Source organism: Polypterus senegalus, chromosome 8 (genome assembly GCF_016835505.1).
Source record: "Polypterus senegalus isolate Bchr_013 chromosome 8, ASM1683550v1, whole genome shotgun sequence".
NCBI lineage: Eukaryota > Metazoa > Chordata > Cladistia > Polypteriformes > Polypteridae > Polypterus > Polypterus senegalus.
In genome coordinates, this window is record NC_053161.1 from 117,055,118 (window position 1) to 117,072,105 (window position 16,988).

The 16,988-nt window shown below is 36.9% G+C and overlaps 1 protein-coding gene across 2 annotated transcripts in view; it reads right to left on the reverse strand.

Annotated features, from left to right (window-relative positions):
• Positions 1-16,988, reverse strand: part of LOC120534249 — a 125,472-nt gene that overhangs the window by 66,196 nt on the left and 42,288 nt on the right. For both annotated transcript variants that reach the window (XM_039761683.1, XM_039761682.1), the window contains 2 exons: positions 8,778-8,929; positions 3,122-3,259 (listed from right to left, as the gene is read on the reverse strand). In XM_039761683.1, the coding sequence (XP_039617617.1) occupies positions 3,122-3,259; positions 8,778-8,929 (290 nt within the window). The remainder of the gene's footprint in view (positions 1-3,121; positions 3,260-8,777; positions 8,930-16,988) is intronic.

A 16,988-nucleotide genomic window follows, 5' to 3' on the forward strand; every position in this document is an offset into this window, starting at 1 on the left:
TAGTGTCAGTAAGAGTCAACTAACGACCCCTGTGTCCCTTTGTCAATAAAAATACTTTGTCCATGTTTGATTTATCTAAGATTGTTCTTCTGGCAACATGAAATATTGTTGTAGTTTTTGTGACTAATGCACCTGTTATTCAGGAACCAATTATTTGGCCTTCTTAGATATCTGTTAGTTGCTTTGAAAACTCTAACTAAAGGCTCATGATGTCCACTTAGGGGTTTCTTCAAGGAATCTGATTTTCCTGCCGAACACCAGATTTGCAGGTTGGATTGATTGGTGACCCCAGAATGGCCCAGTCATACTAGAGCAGAATCTGGATTTCTGAGATCCTAGAAAGAAATACTGTATCAGTTTAGATGACAACTGAATGAATGCTTGAGGTATTTGACAGCATTTACTGGGAATTAGTAGTTTTGGATGGTCATTCGTCTGTGTGTTTTTTGTGGAGATTGCTCAGAATTATTTTGTAATATTAATTATGAGTGTACCCAAACCACTATAAAATTCCTAGAACAAATAATGACTGAAATTAATCACTCAGGCCTGGACCTTTATGGTTGCAGCACCAGTACAGAAAAATTGTGTTAGCATTTTGACAGTCCTAAGGAGCCTTCACCAGGTACTCTTATTCTTGGTGTTTGTTCCACATCTTTCACCTCTCATAGATAATGGCAAGTTGTGAGTGGTCTGGGATGATTTTACTACTACCTTAAATGCCTGGGTGACCTGTGGCTTTCCTCCACAGCCTCCATCTCATTATTGAGCCTCTATATGACTTCCTCTTGGGCCATGTTCAGGAATTTTCAAACTTTTGTGCTCAAATTTCCAGTAATACGCTCTGTCTCCATGGCCCTACCAATGACTTGTGCCTGACTGAAATGACACATGCATTATTATATATTATACATTATGAAAAAGAGGAATGGCCTTGTTTAATTCTTCCATAACTAGAATAATCCCAGAATAGCTTCTAATATAAAAAATGGTACATTTACTATAAAACACAATAGAAATGGTCATATCAGAAAATATCACAAAACAAAAAATCTTCTTCTTTCTGGGCTTACTTTTAGAGACTTCACCCCCAATCTGCTGGGTAGGTTAGTTTACCCTCCTTCCTGCCTCCCAGTCACAACAGAGCCATGTCCCTATTTCTCCTGCCATTATGCATTTCTTCCTAACTTTATTCTCAGTTTGCCTTCTGAAATTGTTATGAAGTTGAGTGTCTCAAGGACAAACACAGAATCTTTATAAATAAAAAGATATATTGTTCAAAAACACAAAAGGCAAAAAGTAGTTGCCTTAAAAGGCACAAGCAATTCAAAGCAAACAAGTCCCGATCACAAATTCAAAGAATGATTGTAAAGCACACAGTACAAAGATTAAAAAAGCTCACCTCTTCCAGGTACATTTGAATGTTTGAATGAACTACAATGGACTGAGGGTTGCCCCCACATTTATAGGGCTAAGGGGCAGTCCCTCATGATGATGGGCAGGTGGCAATACCTCTTGGGGAACCACCAAACAATGCACAAAGCACATAACAAAGGCATCAATACGGATACATAAAAAAGTAATACCGCAAATTATACCCAAAAGCAATATTAACATAAACAAAAATGATCAACAAAGACTTAACCCCAGGGGAGGAACCCTGGCTGAAACACCCCAGATATGGGGTGGTTTTAAATGCCTATTATGAGGTTACTTCCAGGTAAGTTGTTGGACCATTTCTGGGATCAGAAATGATCCCCTCCTCCCCCATGTCCACCTCTAAGCCTTCAGTGGCATTAAATAAATGACATATTGAAGGCAACTTTCCTATGCTCCTAAAGGGGTAATATAGCTCTCATTCTACAGGCTTGGAATCATTTGCTTCAACCCACCAGGCTGGAGAATGGTGACTGGACTGCTGCCAGTCTTTGCAGATCTCATTTCTCTCAAATTGGGGCCACATACCCTCTATCAAACAAGAGGAATTTTGTTTTTCGTATCTTGACTGGATTTTGTGGATTTTTCTTTTTCTAATGGGTTGGATCAGGTAACAGCTTTAAACATGAGAAACCCTTACTATTAATATCTTTATATTGTATATCTATTCATATTTCTGTGTCATAGCCTATTTGCTATGTATAATGAGCACATCAGTTAGTTCTTCAAAATGTACACAATAAAATGCACTGTTCAGCAAACAAAACACAGAATGTTTCATTTTACAAATGTTCCCAAATGAAAAATGATACGTACAGCAAACTAGCAAGTGGCTCAAAAGGCTTAATTAATTGATTTACAGGACATGTGCTTAGATAAGCAGACTGACTGTTGACTGCTCTTCATCATCTCACACAATTTGTGCCCAAATTTACAAACAACTTGCTCCATCGATTATAGGACCCAAAATGCACCCTTGAAGAAGGGATTCAAATTTTAAAAGTTTAAAATGCGCTCTTCAAAGAAAATAATATAGAAGGTAAGGCAGCAAATCAATCGGGACCCTTTTGCTGTCAAAGAGAAACGCCCACTAAGCACTTATTTTGTTTCCCTTTCATTATTAAATTAAAGGTAGCAGCAAAATTGGTTTTATAATAGTCTCAGGTTGAAATAACAGCAAGGCCTTTATGCGGACATCAGCATTTTTTGACCTATTGTTCCCAGAGATGGCAGGTTTGAAATGGTTTTCAATTTCTACTCGCTCGTCCTTTGAACTTATTCATCATCAATAATGTTCAAATGAACAGCATAAAGCAAACTAACTGCATGTACTTTGAAAAAAAATCCATCAGGACTATGTTTTAATAAATGAAGCTAAAAGGTTAGTGGAAATCTTATACAATCCAGATATCCCTGCTAGGAGTTTACAGTTCCAGTGTGTGTCTTATAAACACATCCGAGGCTGACATACAATTAGATAGAATAAATAAAATGTGCAAACTGGCAGGAAGAAAGAGCTGCTTCAGGCAATGCAGAACACTCCGAATACTAGTTCTCTGGAGAATCCTCCTCTGACATATCTAGGGTAATACCATGGAGGGTAGGGAGCACCATATGTCTTCCCTGCCTTGGTACAGGAGAAACTTTAACAAGGAGGTTTCCAAAGAAAAGTGTAAAGCTTTACCTTGCCCACAGGCTGTCAAAATCATCATCATTAATTGCAAAGCCCATATCATCCACACATTTCTTCAGCTGTGCCCTGCTGATAATGCCACTGGGTCCTAAACAGGATGCTGGCAGGTATTTTTCAAGGGAGAAGTCACTATAAAAAATCAAGAGAAACAAGCAAATTAAATGATTTAACATTATGAATGAATAAACACAGCAGACTACAATAGCTAAAAGGAGGGATTGGTGCCGAGCACAGACGTGCATTTTTTCATATTCACTGTCATTTAAAGAATAACACTTTCTTGATTTGTTGGTAGCATTACCATATACAGTACAGACATGTTTACAGAATTATTACTATGACATTAATTGCTTTGGAAAATGACATCTAATCTATCTGATGATCCACTTAGTTTATAATAAGGTGAAAGGAAATGAGAAGCCAGTTTTAGCATCAAAGAAGCCAGCTCTCACAGTGCAAACATGTACATAGATTCAACCATTTTACCTAATTTGCATGTTATTAGGAAGAAATATCACAGACACAGTTTGCAAAACTATAACATACAATAATTAAGAACTGTTACTAATCCTCCTTTATTCTGTTTCTATCCTCGGTGTCCTGCTGTGGCACTTGGGGCCATTGTGTTTTATCATGGAAAGGCTTCTGGGAATGCCATTTTTTAAAACATGAATCCCCTTTATTAAATGCACAGATTCATTTTAATGTGGACCCACTGTATAAAGTTTAGTTATCTGTCACTACTTTATTTTTGTCTTTTCTTACACTTAACATCCTTTGAGGATACTCACTTCACTTGTGGTATGTACTTGTACCCTGGACTATGGTCCACTACCTTACTGTCAAAGGTTCTTTCAGACTATGATATGACTTCATTGTAGCCTTACGATTGTGGGTGTGCTCTCTCCCTCACTCCAACTGATCAAAGCTGAAAAAGGAACTTGGCTCCCAGTCCCCGGTGGACAGATAAGAGAATATATGAAGGCAGAAAAGCAGGCTTTAATACATTTTAATCTTTAGGCATTATTCAAATAGTGCCATAAGCAAAGCACAATAATGTGTGAGTACCATAAATCCTGGTACTGCTAGATGTTTAGTCTTTCCAGGCCACCCATTTCTTGTAATGCTTAAAGTGTCAATAGTAAGTCACAGTATTCTTGCACTCACTTCACCCTCCTACTGTCTCTATCTCGCTCATCAGCCTTCACTGATCTTATATAGCTAATCTAGGTATAATGTGGCCATCCTGTCTCCAAGAGAACTTTGCCTTTTTAAAAATTAAATTTCTTGTCTCCAAAAAGTGCCTTCATAGCTCATACGCTTCTGCCATTGGAGTCAAGAGGATATAGTGAGCCATGCTTGTGTAGCTTGGAAGAAGCACCATCCTAAATTGTACTTTGTAACAGATATTATAAACTGGACCCAAAGCACAAAGTCGTAAAAACACTCCCAAATATTCCCACTAGAGGCTGATTTACTGTCAAAGCCTGGCTAGATAAAAGGGCAAACACAGGATCTTTATTAAATAAAAGGTTTATTTTTTTTCAAAATACTCTGTAACAAAAGAAGACTCTGTAGAACACAAAAGGTAAAAGGATTAGCCCATAACAAGTCTGTATCTAACGGCAAAGTTAAAAAACAGAGCAGAAGGTCAAAAGTCCAGAAAAACCATTAAAAAACAAACAAACTGCAAACTGTAAACTGCATCGTACTGTAGGATATCCACTGCCTTTATAGGGCTGAAGGCAGTACACTGCAATAAAAGGCAGGTGGCCCACCTCTTGTGGAATAACCCAGAAAGCACATGGAATGTAACACAGGCATACACACATAAAGAGAATCAAAAACCAGGAATGATGCAAATAATAAACAAAAATATTAACACAAACAAAAGAATCAATAATGAACAAAGGTTACACTGTAAAGGCAGTTGAACCTGAGCCAAGGAAGGAATCCTGGATGAGACATAACAGTGGATATACTTCATTATAAATTGCACACTGTGCTGGATGTATTGGTTATCTCTTGCAACTAAACACCACCCAACAGAAGCATTCTTAAAATTCTAGACTTACTGTACAATGCCGCAGAGTTTTTACACTTTCTGCTTAAACTAATTATAAAAAAAAATTCAGATAATTCTTAAGCAAACACCATAGGATTAACATTTTTAATAGCCAGATAATATGAGTAATATCAGAAGCTGCTTTAACATAACAAGCTGTTTCAACATAGAAAGGAATAAAGCCTCTTTGTAAAAGGTCCACTTTTTAAATACTACAAGATATCTGAGATCAGTATGAAAGGTAGGAAAGATTCAGTCATCAAATTAAACAACTCAGCCCAGACTCTACTCTAGAATGCCCATGAGTGTGTGGATGGCCAGTTGGCCCGAGTTCTTCTAGACTGTGAACATGTTAGACTTCCTCCTTGACTTCACTTTTATTACTGATACTGGACACCCTAGAGGTTTGTTTTTCCCAGAGATGTTGCTAACTGAAGTTTATCTATACCTCTCCTCTGTCATCATCTAGCCATAGTTCAAGAATTAATTAATGGACAGATATTGCTGGGCTTCATTTATGTTAAGCAAACTACTTTGTTCTCCTGTCTGTTTCAACAAATTTGTATCTTTATGTGTCCTCATTTTGTAATTAGTAATTTGTAAGTTTGTATTTGTTTCTACCTGTGAATTTGTCACAGCACTCTGCACCTGCACTCACTGAAGAGCGCTGTACAAAAATAAACTGAACGGAAATGATGCAAACTCCGTATACACAGAGACCTAGCCAGAAAGTGAACAAAGATCAATGGGACTGTGAGGAAGCCTGTTATTGAAGTTGCTGTACTAAAACAAGATTGATTGAAAGGAGTAGGATTTTCCTCAAATTTCATTGAGACCATTTGGATATTTTGTGTCCAAAGCCTCAATCCGATGATGTTCTCTATTAAGTCTGCGTGTCTTATTCCAAGTACTGTCATATTCTAAACCGGACATGACTAGATTAGGATTCATTTGTCTAAAGTGAATATAAAGTGTAGTCAATTTATTCCCATTTTCTATCAATCTTAGATGTTGTATAAATCTCTCCCTTAATATATTCTTGGTCTCCCCGATGTAGATTGCTCGACATTGAATTCCATAGATACAATTTTTTGAAAGTAGCTGGCCTGGAAACTGTTCATGGTGGCACTTGAATATTCTCCCAGTATTTTTTGATTTTCCCCCATATCCTGTGTATGTCATGTTAATTGGTAAATCTCAGTTGGAGGTGAGTGCGACTATGGATGTGTGCATGAGAATCCCTACAATGAATTGGCACTCAACCTAATGTTGGTTTCTGCCTACTGGGATAGGCTGTAGCCCCTTGTGACCCTGAATTGGACTAAGTGATTTTGTTATGTTTATTTTATTATTATGCTGAGTTATGCCAAGCCCATTCTTGAAATACTAAAATAACGAATCAGAGAGCTAATGTTGTCTTTTCAGTGGGCTAATACTACGTACACACCAGTTCATCTTTCTTTTGTTCTGGTTTTCTATCTCCTTAGCGTGTGTTGAAATTAGGAGATAAAATGCCATAACAGAAATAAAATGGAACAATCACAGACACACAGTCCTTGGAGAAATACAGTATCCGTCAGAAGTTCATTCCACTCTTTTTTTTTTTTTTGAATAATTAGCTCATTATCACATTAAATGACACAAATGGCAGCTCATCCCAGTTTGGGAATTGTTGGTAGTTACCTGGAGCAATGATGGCTCTCAAGAAACTAATCAAACTGAGCTTAAATTTTATAATTTAATGGGGGTGGGGATGACATGTTTATGTCTATAATAACATACAAAATCATTGGGACGTGAGGCCTAGAAGCTAAGGCATTGGGTGTTTAACCAGAACCTTGTCAGACCAATTCTTACCTCTTTCTCATTTTGTGTTTAAGTCCCTTAAACCTTCGATGTTACAATTATTTAAAAAATGTATTGTAAGTCTACTTTTCTAAAGAGTCAGAAGAATGATATTAAAGTGGACATGTGCTATATAAAACAAAGGATTCTTGGAAGGTTTGCATCTCATACGCTAGCTGGGCCTAGCTACTGCCCCTGTTAAATCTGCACCTTCTTAAATGGTTTCAGAAAATGAATGGAATGCTTGCATTACGTTAAATAATATTTACTAAACTCTTGAGACAGCATGATGGCACAGTGGTAGTGCTGCTGCCTTGCATCTAAGAGACTGAGGTTCACATTCTGGGTTCTTCCTTTGTGAAATTTACATGTCATCCCTGTTTCAGAGTGGGTTTCCTGTGGGTGCTCTGGTTTATTCTAACAGTCCAAAGACATGCAAGTTATGTGAATTAGTGATGCTAAATTGTCTCTAGCCAGCATTTGTATATATATGTGAGTGTGTTCCCCTGTTGTGGACTGGAACTCTATCTAGGGATTGTTTCTGGCTTGCACTCTATCCTTGCTGAGATAGTCTCCATCTCCCCCACGACCCTGCTTAGGATAAAGCTGATTTAGAAAATGGATGTATTCATCTACTAATCTATTTTTTGTTACTTATTTATTGCCTTCTGAGTTTGCAGTAAGTCAAAGATTATTCTGGAAACATCAGACATGAGAGAGGCATAAATTCTGGGTAGGACACTGTGCTATGGTGGAACACACAAAGGCACTGGGTTATTTTAGATATGCCAAGCACCTAAACAGACATTTCTTTAGGATGTGTAAAGAATCAGGAGAACATATACACTGCATCTCTGTGCCAACTCACTGTATATACAGTATGTTACATACAGAAATACAGTCAATAATATATTTCTTTAATATTTATTAATGAAAGGGTGAATTTATGTTTAATGAGTTTTTCATTTATTCCTGTATTTCTGAGTGATTTTTCTGACTTTTGTCTGGAACAAGTGCATCAACATTATATCTCTAAAAAAGCATTCCATCTGGTGTGGACTGGCTCACAAAGAGCAAACATATGCAAATCACCATGAAACAGGTTTGTTGTAATTTGAGCAGGCACTTGGTGGTATATTAAGTAAGATAAGGCAATTAAAATACTTGCATTGTGCTCTGTATTTTTGCCCTTGTCAATTCTCTTTTTCAGTGTCTTTTATTGGTTAGCAGTTGCCATTGCCCCACACTCACAGCTCCTTCTAACTTGTTTAAGTTCATGTTATTTAATAAATCAAGATCAGTTTCCTAACAGGCTTCACTTATCTCACTCCTTATTTAATGTGATTTCTCTTTTTGTCAAATACATTCATCACATTGGAATTCTGTCTTCTGAAGGAGTAATTAAACAGTGATTTATTTTTTGTTTAAGAGAAATGATTTTGCTTTATCCTTGTACTTTTCCTTAAGCCCTGTCACCTACTAATGTATCTCAGCTTTACCTTGAGTCTCTTGTATTCTGTTTTTGATTCTAACAGAAGCACACTGAGGTCAGTTAACAAAAAGAAACACCCTCTGTGCAGCCTGGCAGGAAAGTACAACACTGATCTGAACTTTAGGCTCTACACACTCTGGCCTCCACTATTACAAGGCAGGTGAGTTCAACAAAACAGATATACATTTGCAGTTTTAAAAAGTATGCAGTGTTAAAAATAACTGTTTTTTAAGCGTTATGCTTACCTTTCATTCACTTTTGCTTTGACAAAATCCCAGATTTTTCTGATGCTCTTCTCCTCCTTTCCTTTATATTTCTGATTTCCTTGTCTCTGCTTGTTTTCAACATCTTCAATTTGTTTTGGTGTAGAAGGAGTGAGCCACTCATTTTGCACTGTCTGTATAAAGAAGATGAGTCTTACATATGTTCCCTTAAATAAGATGACTGTAAAGTAGAAGGTAGTTGGCATCTTTACCATGGGGACATGTCTAATTCACATAGTCAAAATAAATCTGTAGTGTAAAATGATTTTCAGGAAAGAATACAATGCACAGAAAGAGACGGTATACTTTTAATTACACAGTATCTATCTATCTATCTATCTATCTATCTATCTATCTATCTATCTATCGTAATGGACAGCCGGATCTGCCACCCAACCAGAACAACTTTATAACAGAAAGACCAGGGGAAAGTGCTTGCACGGGGCAGTACTTCCCCCGGAATGACAGAGAGCAGTCGCTATGGCTTGCTAGAGTGCCACGGGATTGGAGTATAGAATCTCAGTCCTGTTAGATGTATATTTATCTATATACATAAATACTGACTAGTACTTATACTATCTCCCTATTATATGGTACCTATATATCTATTTGAAATTTACACTTTCAAAAATAGAATAGAGTAGAAACTATTTCAGTTTCAGAAGCTAGCTATAAAGTTGACTGGTCAACTGTAAGCTACTGTCTTGCAACAACAAAAGTTGATGTGGTTTGAAAAGAACAACAGAAACCGGAGGAAATTAGATCAACCTGCTCCAGAACCTGCCCATTAAAAATGGTGTTAATGTAGAAATGGAATAGAAAAACAAATTTATTATTCACCATTTTTATGTAAAAATTACATTGTCTTGATTATTATTTATTGTGTTAAAACATTGCAAAAAAATGTCCATTCTTTTAAGGGCATCCTGAACATGTGCCCCCAAACACAAACATAAGTACTATACCTTCAGAAAGTATTAAGACCATTTCACCTATGTCACCTTTTATTATGTTGCAGCCTTATGCTAAAACTAATTAAATTCATTTTTATCCTCATCAAACAACACTCAAAAACTACTGAAAACAGGATTTTAGAATTTATTACCACTAAAAAACTGGAATATCACATTAATACAAGTACTAACACCCTTTGCTTGAAATTTGGCTTAGGTGCACCCCACTGCAGTGATGATAGTTAAGATGTTTCTGCACCTCATTTGGAGTACACCTGTGGTCAATTCCATTGATGGGACATGATTACCACAATTGATAATGTACGTCAGAAGGAATTGCCTTTAGAGCTTAGAGACAGGATTGTGTCGAGGCTTAGACCTCGGGAAGGCAACAACAAATTTCTACAGCATTGAATGTTCACAAGATCACAGTGGCCTTCATAATTCTTAAATGGAAGATGTTTGGAGCAACTGCAACTCTTCTTAGGGCTGGTGAAACTGAGCAATCGTGGGAGAAGCACCATAATAAGAGAGGTAACCAAGAACTCAAAGGGTCATTCTGGCTGAGCTCCAGAGAACATGTGTGGAGATGAGAGAAACTTCCAGAAGAATAACGCTCACTGCAACACACAACTAGTCTTGGCTTTTTGGCAAAGTGACCACACAGAAGTGTCTCCCTAGTTAAAAACACATGGAAAGCCGTTTCTAATATGAAAAAAAGGATTCATAGACTGTGAGAAACATGATTCTCTGGTCTGATTAAACCAAGATTAGTGTGATGTTGTGAGGAAACCAAGCTCTGCTCATCATCTGTGCAGTATGGTGTTGGTAGCATCATGTTGTGGGGTTGTTTTGAAAGAGTAGATAGGTTTGAGGAAATGCTGAACCAATCAAAACATAGAGATATCCTTAAAGACAGGCATCACAGCCCTCTGGACCTCAGACTGGGCTGAAGGTACATCTTCAAACAGGACAATGACTTTAAGCACAAAGCACAAATAACACAGGAGTGGTGTAGGAACAACTCTGGGAACACTGTTGAGCTGACCATGCACAGCTTGGACATGAAACTAACTAAATATCTCCGGAGATACCTGAAAATAGGTGTCCAAGGTAGTCTCCAACCAATTTGAGAAAGCTTGAGAGGATCTACAAAGAAGAATGCAGAAAATCCCCTATTCAAAGTGTATGAAGCTTGTCATGTCATACCCAAAAAGACTCCAGGGTTCTTCAACAAGGTGCTGAGAAGAGTCTGAATACTAGTGTAAATGTGATATTTCATTTTTTTTTATTTTTAACAAATTTGCAAACATCTCTGAAATCCTGTTTTCACTTTGTCATTATATGAGGTATTGAGTGTTGTTTGATGTGGGGAAAAATTATTTTAAATGATTTTAGCACAAGAGCTATAACATAGTAAAATGTGTAAAAAGTGAAAGGATCTAAATACTTTCTGAATGCACTGGGTATAATATACACATAATACATTTCTGCATGGATAAAGCTCAGGAGCTATTACCCACATATGAACACAAAGGAACTTCACATCTAGTTATACCTTTCTTTCAGAACAAATGAAGTTTCTCTGATGTTGTTAGTGAATTAAAGGAGCGGATGGAACAGAACTGCTTGTCTTTAAACACAGACAAAATAGAGATGCTAATTATTAGAGGGATTGATGATGGTTGCAGCAATATATTATCATTATTTAGCTCAGTTCAAATCACCATTAATTTTACTGAATCAGCATGCAATCCTGGCATTATCTTTGACTCTATTGTGTCATTTAAAGCGCACATTACAAAATTGTCCAAAACATGTTTCTTCCATCTTAAAAATGTTGGGAAATTAAGGTGTTTTCTAAATATCCGGCATACTGAGAAATTAATTAATGCATTTATTTTTAGTAGAATTGACTACTGCAATGTGGTATTCACTGGATGTTCAAATTATTCTTTATACAGCTTCCAGTTAATCCAAAATGCTACTGCAAGAATTATTACAAGAACAAGAAAATACAAATACATAACTCCAGTTCTTAAAACCTTACACTGGCTCTCAGTAAAGTTTAAAAATCCTCCTTTTAATGTATAAAGCCTTAAATGGCTAACATCCGGCTTATTTATCTGAACTTATAGAAAAATAAACTGTATTGTATTGAAGGCAAAGAACCAATGTTAATCTGAGGTAGGAGAAGACCATGAGACACCATGGCAGTCATGACAGCAATTCTGATTAATCAATCAAAATGCAGACCAGAACACCAGTGTCTTTGCAGGGCAGGACAGAGAAAATGTGTTAGAACTAAAAGAGAGAGGGGTCGGATGTGAAAAGAATGGCATTCTTGTGCCCATACTGCTCAAAGGAAGATTGTGGTACCTTGTTAAGTCATTCTAAGGGTAGAAGACACTTTGTTTATTGGCTTTGTAAGGTCACGTGTTAATTAAATCTTTAGTAATTGACTGCCTGCTTATTTAGTTATGTCTTGCAATGGCCTATAAATTATTTCTTAATGAACTTCCTGTGATTATTAAATTAAAGGAAAAAATACAGAATTTGAATTAAAACAGAACCTTCAAGATATTGGCCTGAAAAGCAGGCTTGCTGCCAGGACAATGTTAGCCAAATCCTAATTACGCTGAAAACAGGGGAAATAAGGCAGACGATCCATGGGAATTAGGATACACAGATGTCTCTGGAGAAAATATTATTTAGAGTAGACCATCAGTGCCTGCCATTGGTGCTTTTGTTATTTTCATTTTACTTTTAGCTGCTCCAAGGTGAACACACACCTGGCTGCTGAGCGGAATGCGATTAATCATTCTGTTCCTCCACACTAAGGAAGAATCTAATAGAATGCCTAAGGCAGAGTTAAAACAAGTTTTATATTAATTTAATACAGAAGACATTTTATGAGCTTTAGGTGCCTTAAAGACAAACAAAACCCTTGGGCATGATGGGATATTACCAGCAGTGCTGAAAAAATTAACTATTTGCAAACCACTTCCAGGAATCATATATTATAGAGTGGAAGATATGCAAGTAAGTATATCTTTGTCGTATTATTTAGAAGACCTCTGAGCCTTACAGTAATTTTCTTTATTTGTATTTGAATCAGCCCGCAGTCTAGGAGTTATCTTTGACTCTAGCATGTCATTTAAAGCGCATATTACAAAGTTGTCCAAAAAATGTTTCTTCCATCTTAAAAATGTTAGGAAATTAAGGCACTTTCTAAATAAACAGGATTCTGAGAAATTAATTCATGCATTTACTTCTAGTAGGATTGACTACTGCAATGCGGTGTTCACTGGATGTTCAAACTGTTCTTTATACAGCTTCCAGTTAATCCAAAATGCGGCTGCAAGAATTATTACAAGAACAAGAAAATACGAACACATAACTCCAGTTCTTAAATCCTTACACTGGCTCCCGGTTAAGTTTAGGGCGGATTTCAAAATCCTCCTTTTAACATATAAAGTATTAAATGACCAAGGTCCGGCTTACTTGTCTGAACTTATCATGACTTACAAACCTGAGCGCACATTAAGATCTCAAGATGCCGGTCTGCTTATGATTCCAAGGATTAATAAAATAACAGTGGGAGGTCGAGCTTTTAGTTACAGGGCCCCTAAACTGTGGAAAGGTCTGCCTTCTTTTATAAGAGATGCCCCTTCGGTCTCAGCCTTTAAATCCTGGCTGAAGACTCATTACTTCAGTTTAGCATATCCTGATTAGAGCTGCTGATTAACTGCACATACTGCATCTCTGTTGTTATTCATTAGCACTAAAACATAAGTAACATGGTAGTTATAATTTAATACTAACTCTCACCTATTCTGTTTCTGTTCTCAGTACTCAAATGTGGCAATTGGTGCCACGGCCCACCTGCCAAGTTGTTTGCCTGCCTATGGTAAAGTCATCCCTGATGGAGGATCGCAGGAATCATGGGAAAGAGGGGTCCTTTCATCGGATTGGCTGGCCCAGCACTGTTTCAGCCATGGAATGGCCAAATGGGGGAGGCAGCTTGATGGATGAGGTCTCCAGGACCCTAAAAACATCCAAATCTTATTATGTGATATCATCTACTGTTAAATTCTGCTCTGTACTTCTAAAATTTTTATTTTTATGCTGTATTGAGGATTTGTTATGTTCTGTGTATTGTATTGTATTGTATTGACCCCCTTCTTTTGATACCCACTGCACGCCCAACCTACCTGGAAAGGGGTCTCTCTTTGAACTGCCTTTCCCAAGGTTTCTTCCATTTTTCCCTACAAGGTTTTTTTGGGAGTTTTTCCTTGTCTTCTTAGAGAGTCAAGGCTGGGGGGCTGTCAAGAAGCAGAGCCTGTTAAAGCCCATTGCGGCACTTCCTGTGTGATTTTGGGCTATACAAAAATAAACTGTATTGTATTGTATTGTATGTCAAAAAGCATATCAGAATCCATACATACACTTACCATCACTTAAAAGCAATTGCAAACTCAGCTTTTAATGCACTGAACAGATTGTGTTTCACATCAACTGTAAATCATGCGTGATAAAATATAAGAACATAATACAGACCAATCAGGGGTCTTTTAGTATTGATTTGAATGCTACTGTTTGCTAAGATCCTGGAGTGGAGCTCGGCTTCCAGAGCATTTCCCACCAGAGGTTAAAAGCAACAACTCGCCAACTTCTGTGGTTATACAAAGACCCTTGAATATACTGACAAAAAAGTTTTAAATATGGCTACCTCAATGAAGCCTTAAAGCTCAAGAGGACAGACACACTGCAATGATGACAATTCACAGGAAGAGTGACACATGTCCAAATGTCGATGCACTTTACCCAGCGATCCCTCTTCCGCAAGGTATGAGAAACAAAAACTAAGTGCTCAGAGGTAATCTAATTTAAGCAAATGCTTTCGATGATGCTGGGGCAGAGCACGGGAATATCAAAAAACAAATATATTTTTGATTGAACCATGTCTCTCCCCTTGAGTCTGCAATGCATTAGTTATCTGATGACATTCAACGCCAGGCTGGGCAAGGAAACACAGATCAGTTTCTCCTCCTCATCTCTCCTCCAAACCTGTGTGATCTTAATCATTGTCCTTGAGATCACTAAGCAACACATAGATTTTAGTCATTAAAATGTGGACCTAAATTACAAAACTAAACAAAAACAAACAGGATTAATGACTTTTGTATCATAGAAGGGTTTCAGGGTGACCATACGTTTAGTTTTATACATCTACAGTACAGGTATGTCCTCCACCCCAACCTGCACTCTCCATTTCACCTGGGAGAAATGGATCCATTTTGCACCCAGAACTGACTGAACTATGCTTCACTTTCCCTGTTAGAGAACATCATCTCTTTATTCATTTATCCCGCAGGTGGCAGGATAGAGCAAATTTTAAATGCAAGCAAGGGGAGCAGATAATAAACGTTTCTTAATTATTCTTACTTTCCCAAAAAGTAGAAGCAAATAAAAAGATAAATGGATGTGACAAATTGCCAAACAAACATAAAAGTGTGTTGTAGATGATGCTGTCCTACATACAAAAATGTTTGTGGTGTTTAGTCAGTAAAGATTACATCGCTACATCTTCTTCATTGCACCTTCTTCTCTCTTCCTTGTTGAAGCATACTTTTTAAAGCATTTCAGGGCCAAAGTGACCACCCTTACCTCTTCTCTCTCCAAAGTCACTTTCATAGACTATATCAGTATTTGTTCACAAGGTGTGCATGTATGAACATAAAAAAATGATCTCAGGGCTTTGCATGTAAAAAGTCCTGAGAAAAAACATTTTACTATTAAAGTTCTGACCTTTTCAGCTGCATATTTCTCTGCAAAAGGTGTGCCTGCTATTTTGACTGCAGAAAAAAAAACTCTCTGTAAAACTGTCTTCTGTCTGTACTAACACTTCCTCTTTCTGTGGTTAGCTAAACTATTGGCAGAGATCAAAAGAAAAGATCCAAGAGTACAGTGGGAAAAGGATCTCTCACTCAACATCTCAAAAAAGGAGTGGAAGGTAGCAATGCACAGAATTCTCTCTAGCTCCATATGCACAAAGCATACAGTTATTAAACTTAAAATTATATATCAAGCACATCTGTCTCGTTTAAAATTGTCCAAAATGTTTCCAGAGCAAGATCCAACCTGCGAATGCTACAGGGGTCACATGTTTTGGGCATGCACCAAATTAACATAATTCTGGACAAAAATCTTTCAGTGCCTTTCAGACAGCCTTGGTGTCACAATCTCTCCTAATCCACTAACAGCTGTGTTTGGTGTGCTCCCAGATGGGCTTAAAGTGGAGAAGGACAAACAAACTATAATTGCCTTTACTACACTATTGGCACGTAGACTTATCTTGCTCAACCTGAAGAATCCTAACTCTCCTCTTTTAACTCAGTGGGTAACTGATGTGATATTATATTTGAAACTGGAAAAAAACAAATTTGCACTTAGAGGATCAAAACATTTTCAGAACCTGGCAGGATCTAATTAATAACATTTTAGAATAAGCATTTAAATTGAGGAAGCAGGTTCTCTCCCCTGTTTTACTCCATTTATCTTTATTTATTTATTACTTTATCTATTTACTTATTTTACTACCTTAAAGTCTTACTCTGTAGGCCTAGCTCTATTTCTCATGGGTGGGGGTTAATTTGTATTGAACCTTTTTGTTTTTTTGTAAAACTTGAGTTATTTGTATGAAATGTTATTTGATTTTAATAAAATCAATAAAAAAAAGAAAAAGATGATTCTCCATTGACTGATGTTTAGATGGCAACAATAGCGTAAGTCAATTACCCATAACTGTATCCTCTGTTTTATACTGCAATTAGGATGTTGATCAACTTATTAAAACTATAATATTTTAGGTCTTTCATTAAACTTTGTACCACAATGCTGAAACTACACTGGTAGAATAACTCCCTGCACTGTAAGTTATTGTAGTTGAAAGACTAATTATAAACTCTATGAATTTTTCATTAATATTTAAAAGGTATATTCCAATCCTAGTTTTAAACTCTATGAATTATGTATTAATATTTAAATGATTAATTTCAAGCTTATGAATAAAAGAATCTGTTAGTTCTATGCATGCTAAGTCAATCACTTTGGTTACTTAGTATTGTACAATATATTAATTACATTTGAGTAAAGCAGGATGTAAAACTTCAATTAACAGTTGCACCTGAGACACTGATGCATGTCAGGGCCAACTTATAATATTCTTCTCATCGTC